General features: G+C 35.9%; 1 protein-coding gene across 2 annotated transcripts in view; it reads left to right on the top strand.

The window, feature by feature from the left end:
* Nucleotides 1-6,115, top strand: part of CCDC50 (coiled-coil domain containing 50) — a 66,653-nt gene extending 60,538 nt beyond the window's left edge. For both annotated transcript variants that reach the window (XM_063621965.1, XM_063621964.1), the window contains 2 exons: nt 776-882; nt 3,099-6,115. In XM_063621965.1, the coding sequence (XP_063478035.1) occupies nt 776-882; nt 3,099-3,118 (127 nt within the window). In that variant the 3' untranslated portion in view covers nt 3,119-6,115. The remainder of the gene's footprint in view (nt 1-775; nt 883-3,098) is intronic.
* The last annotated feature ends 314 nt before the right edge of the window (nt 6,116-6,429 follow it).

Raw genomic sequence — 6,429 nt, forward strand, 5'->3', positions numbered from 1 at the left:
TTCTAGATTTTACATATAAATGTACAAAATGGCCTACAGTACGGTTATATATTTGATAAATCTTAATCTGGTGCTATCCTTTAGTGCAAACTTTGAGTACACCTTTGGGAGATAAAGAATGAGAGGTTTTCTGCTTCAGTGCCACATGTTTGCATAAATCTATATTAAGTAATTAATAAAAAATTTAGTAAAAATTATATCTTTTTTTTTACATTTTTTTGACATAAGAAGTTGCAAATGTATTACATAGAAGTTGCAAATGTATTAAGATCTGTTTTGCCACCTAGTGGATAAGGGAACTTTGCTCATGAAATTTTGTTTGTTTCCTCCCTCCTTTCTGTCTCCTACCCTTCCTCTTTTCTTTTTTTCCTTTCTTTTCTTCCTTGGCTTTATTATTTTCTTCTTTTCTGTTCTTTATTCTCTAATTTTTTCTTTGACTTGGTGTAAGACCTACCGAAACAAAGTTTATTTCTTATAAATGGCAGCAGTCACATCTCACTAATCTTCGTTTATCTAGCACAGTTCCTAACATGTATTAGTTGTTGAGGAGATACTTGTTTTTATTGAATTATGACATCAAAACAAAGGAACGGGAAGATAAATAATTTATTCAGGGCCATGCAACTGTCCAGGAACTACAGTGTGAATTCTGAAGCATTTTGGCTTTTCATTTCACGAGAGTGTTATAAAATGTTTTTACCTTGCAATCCAATAAGAGGTAGAGTTGTAGTAAGCGTTACGTAGAATGCCCCTTTAAATTCTGGCTTCCTTTTAGGCCACCACCACCTATCATGACAGATGGTGAAGATTTGGATTACACTCATTTTACAAACCAGCAGAGTTCCACACGGCATTTCTCAAAATCAGAGTCCTCTCATAAAGGTAAGAAGAGTATGTATGGTCAAGTTTAGGATCTTCTTTTTTTATATAAGCCTCATGTTGTAGTGGAAAAATCAAATTCTATGTTCCACTAGAGTGGAAAAATAAGTTATTCTGTTAGCACATTGTTATAGAACTCCTCATTTATTAAAACAGTAACAAAACAGAAAACAGAACACCCTAAATTTTATGTAAGATATTCTGTGTATTTACATTTTCCTCTAGAGAGAGCATGAAGCTTTCATCAGATTCACTTTTTCTTTTTTTTTTTTTTTGAGACAGAGTCTCACTCTTGTCGCCCAAGCTGGAATGCAGTGGCATGATCTCGGCTCTCTGCAGCCTCCACCACCTGGGTTCAAGTGATCCTTACATCTCAGCCTCCCAAGTAGCTGGGATTACAGACATGTGTCACCACACTTGGCTAATTTCTGTATTTTTTGTAGAGATGAGGTTTTACCATGTCACCCCAGGCTGGACTCAAGTAATCCCTCTGCCTCTGCCTCCCAAAGTGCTGGGATTACAGGCATGAGCCACGGCACCCAGCTCTTTCATCAGATTCTTAAAAGGTGTTGGTGACCTCCGTTTAGATCCGCAGGACTGCATTTTCTGTAGTGGCTCTTGTTTCCTATCTGCCTATGACTCTTATTAATTAGATTTAAAATATGCATGCACACCTCCTACATAACTTTCATGCAAAAGAAAAATGGAACAAAGCATAAAGAAAAAATAGGGATACCTCAATTGGACGAAACCTTTAAAATTTGTTACCAGAAAGGGGTCCCGATTCAGACTCCAAGAGAAGGTTCTTGGACCTCGTGTAAGAAAGAATTCTAGGGAAATCCAGAGAGTAAAGTGGTAGAAGCAAGTTTATTAAGAAAGTAAAGGAATAAAGAATGCCTGCTCCATAGGCAGAGCAGCAGTGTGGGCTGCTAGTTGCCCGTTTTTGTGGTTATTTGATTATATGCTGATTAATACAAGGGGTATATTATTCATGAGTTTTCTGGGAAAGGGGTGGGCAAATCCTGGAAATGAGAATTCCTCCCCTTTATAGACCTTGTAGGATAACTTCTGATGTTCCCGTGGCATCTGTAACCTGTCATGGCTCTGGTGGGAGTGTCTTTTAGCATGCTAATGCATTATAGTAGCATATAATGAGCAGTGAGGACAACCAGAGTTCAAATTTGTCACCATCTTGGTTTTGGCCAGCTTCTTTACCATAGCCTATTTTATCAGCAAGGTCTGTATGATCTGTGTCTTGTGTCGACCCCCTGTCTCATCCTGTGACCTAGAATGCCTAACCTCCTGGGAATGGAGTCCAGTAGGTCTCAGGCTTATTTTATCCAGCCCCTATTAAAGATGGAGTCGCTCTGGTTCAAACGCCTCTGACAGAGGAACGTATTTGCTCTTGCAAGGATCTGCGTTCACTTATGTACATTTTTATGAGAGTTGTAAAATGAAATGGTGAAAAGGTAGTTTCTTATATTAATTTCCTCATCTGCAAAATGGAGGCAGTCTAGAAAGTGTCAGAGTTGTCAGGATCATAAAAGATTAAATATGTAAAAGAAGTTTGCACAGTGCAGTAGACTTTGCAGATATATTAGATCTCATTAATTGGTGCTGTTTATTTGTTATGATTTTTGAAGACTTAGGTGATATTGTTACTCATTTCCAAGTCAATAATAATGTCCCAAAATATCTTTAAATTACATTTTCTGCTGTCATTTAAAAATACCGTCACACAAATGCACTCTAGACTACTTAAATCAGAATCTCTAGATGGGGGTTGTCAAGCATTTGCATTTTTAAGAAAGCTTCCCTCCCCCGCATTCTGACTTGCATCCAATACTGAGAAAAAGACAAAAGGCATTATTTTAAAAATAAGGTTAGTTGGACATTATAAACATCGTCATCAACACATCCCACTTCAACTTCCATCAGTTGGTGGCATTTTCACTGGTCCCGATTTAACGAAGTAGCTCGTATTTTTCTTTCTCAAACTACATGTATCACCTTTTGGGGAGTACCTTACTGTCTTTGACATACATTTGATGCATAATACTAAACTAACACATTGATTCTGTATATATGTCACAATCAAGAATAAAGTACTATTAGAAATGTATAGAAATAAAGTTATTTTACTTGGGCAGGGAGAAAAAACTGTCTGAGTTTCAAAGATTTTTCCTTAATTGTGTTTCCTTTTTTCTTCCCCTCCCCAGGTTTTCATTACAAGCATTAAAAAGTAGGAATCTGCCTTGAAAATGGACTCACTATAGCAAGTATTACTGGGTGATACAGAATGAATTCTACACTTATTTTTTTTCTCCTGTGTTTGCATTCCTGGGATTTATCCTCAAGTGCATTTCTGACCATAAGTAATTTTAATTCATTTCAAATGTTTTGGTTATTCGTGATCACTTGGGCAGTATAAGAAAACGTAGCTTCTGAATATTGGCCACCTCTATGCTGCATATACTTCTTGGGATATAGTATCTAAGAGCTTTGTAAACGGCCATTTTGTTAGGTATGGAGTTTGGTATCTAGGGAGTAGGCCTTATTTAGCAATTCAAATTTTTTGGAGATGAAGATCCAAGTAAAACAATGTTTGGATGCAACACAGAATAAAAGAATATAAGAAATAGCTTTTTGTTGCATTAGTGTATGATACTTTGAAGGACAGAGCCTTTGCTTTTTGTATTCTTTAAGAAAAGCACAACCATAAAGTATTTTAAAAACAAACACTTGGAGCAATTGAAATATGTTATTCTGACTAGATAGACTGTAGAGGTTTTGCATTTCTCAGCCCTCCTGGGGAGATTGGCCTAGATAGCATTCTTTAACACTTTCTCTGCTTTTGCCTCAGTAGCAAGGCTTTCCGAAGCCCCGGGCAATGGAACATTTATTAGTATTTATTGACAAAAATTTAGTTCTCTGAAATTTTAACTCATATATATGAAAAACTTTGTATTCCATCTCTTCTTTTTCATTTACTTGTAGAGCCAAAGAAATGGAATTGAAAAATGATTGCATAAGTAATGATGCCATCCTTCTCTCTGGCTGTAGACTGAGGCTTTTCTCTTGCTTAAAGTCGTAGCAGTATTTGTTGATAACCTCTCAATAATGTTTGGTTTACATGCCAGTAATTAGATTAATTCAACATGAAGTTGAATTTGATGAAGTGGTCATCTATCCAAGTATTTGTGTTTTTTTTGTTTTGTTTTGTTTTTTGAGATGGAGTCTCGCCCTGTCACCCAGGCTGGAGTGCAGTGGTGCAGTCTTGGCTCACTGCAACCTCCGCCTCCTGGGCTGGAGCAATTCCCCTGCCTCAGCCCCCCAAGGAGCTGGAATTACAGGCATGTGTCACCATACCCGGCTAATTTTTTTATTTTTAGTAGACAGCAGGTTTCACCATGTTGGCCAGGCTGGTCTCGAACTCCTGACCTCAAGTGATCCACCTGCCTTGGCCTCCCAAGTTGCTGGGATTACAGGCTTAAGCCATCACGTCCAGCCAGCCAAGTATTTGGTTTTAAACATTTGTTTTCCTTTGTGCAAGCGATTGTATTCCTCTGTACAAGACCTTTAAAAGCCCCTCTTCAAGAAATTTAGTCTTTGTGTAGCTGCTAACCTTGCTGCAATATTTATTTTCCCATACTACTTAGTTGACAAATGGCAATCAAGCTCACTTGTTCTCCCTCTCTATCTCTCCCCCCCATATACACATATATATATCCCTTCAGCTTGACTTGCTATTATTTTTCGTTGTATAAATATGAAATTCTTGGCATTTCAATATGGCGTTTGTTTAGGAAAGATATGGGTCACTAGAGAAAAATGTTAATTTTTTTCCCACTGTGAATTGCCTTCTGTTTGCCTTATCTTTTCAGATAGTCTTTAAAGTTGGGCAATATTCAGGCAGCTATTTAGAACAGTTTCTCAGAGTGGATTTGGGTCTCTCATTTGAGAAAGATTTGTAGTTTCATGAAGTTCGTGTATTATAGGAATTTAAGTAAAATCATGTGAGTTAAGTTTTGGGCAAATGTTAATCAGAAAGATAATCAACATCCCTCTGTTATGTAGTCATTTTGGAGAAATGGAGGAAAAGGAAAATAACAGGACTTTTTATAGCTATGATAAAATGGGTAAAGAAAAACCTCCATTTAAATAAGGAAGGGGAGACAAAATGGAAGGTCCTGGCCTTAAGTCAAATTCCAGATAGTGCTTTCAATATCCAAAGCTTAGGCCTTGTTTACTTTTAGTAATGCTGTATTTTTCTTTATCTGCCCAGTGATTTCACTTCGTGTCGTTCAAAGTTTTTTTATTCTAATTTTAAAGGAAAAAACAGTGTATTTTTATTTGATAACTAGGCAAAATCACTTGCCATTTTTTATTTCATAAATATTTATTTTTCTATCTCATACAATGATCAGTTTTACTTTAAAAATTCTGCATTTCTCTTGCTTCTCATGTACTTCATCCAGTTATTTATTATTGTAAAATGTTAACTGGAGATACTTCATTCAAAAAAATGTCAGACCACTTAACACTAACCTGGAATGTTAGTGTTTCAGCTGTCTTAGTAAGTGACCAAAGGTGGTTATTTCCCTTGTGATAGCTAATTCAACATCTTTACTGAAAATTTGTTACTTTTTTTAAAGGTTTTTAAAAGATTACAATTTTAAAATATTTTATGTTTATTTTATTTTTGTGTAAAGCAAACACTTTTTAAATAATATCAGAGTAATTATTACCCTATGAATAAGGAGATAGAAATTCAGCCAGTTAAACCCTCTTACTCTTTCTCATTCAAATAATGTAATAATGTTTGAGACTATAGAAGCAACTCATCTGTATTTTAATGAACTGCCAGACACTTTTCACTGTGTTCTCTGCTTTTTACTTCGTCATTTTTATATAAATGTGGAGGGATTTTGTTGTTGTTGTTGTTGTTCCTGCTGCTAGAACACATGCAGTTTAATTTTTAGGCCCACAATGTAGTATGCTTTAATGTTGTGATGTAAACTAATACTCTGGCCTTGGAAAACCTTTCTGTTTCTGTATCTTTGTCCTTTGGAGGCCAGGCCTCATTAACACCAGTATTGTTGAATAAGCACAATATGTTACGTAGCCTTACCATAAGGCTGCTTGACACAGACATCCACTCTCCTCCACATTTTATAAATCATTGTTTGGAAGTAAAGTTAGATAAGAGTCAAATTAAATGTTTTGACTTGAAAAATATTTGACTTTTGCGTTCAAACCACTGTTAGACGTAAGTATTTTATTAGACATAAGTATTTTATTTTGGGACTGGACAGTTGCTTTACATGTATTTAAAGGAACATTGTGATTTTCAGAAAGTAGCTTTACATACTACTGAATTGCTATTTCCCAAGTTACTTTACAACCACCAGCAGCACACCAAGAAATTACAAAAGCAGAAAATGAAAATTCACCCTAGGTGTTCTGATGATAGAGAAATAGCTAAATTAGAAAAGAAAGATATGGATAGATGCTTTTAGGAGGAAAACCTTTTTAGAATGGCAGTGACCA

The sequence above is a fragment of the Symphalangus syndactylus genome, chromosome 17 (assembly GCF_028878055.3).
Source record: "Symphalangus syndactylus isolate Jambi chromosome 17, NHGRI_mSymSyn1-v2.1_pri, whole genome shotgun sequence".
Classification (NCBI taxonomy): domain Eukaryota; kingdom Metazoa; phylum Chordata; class Mammalia; order Primates; family Hylobatidae; genus Symphalangus; species Symphalangus syndactylus.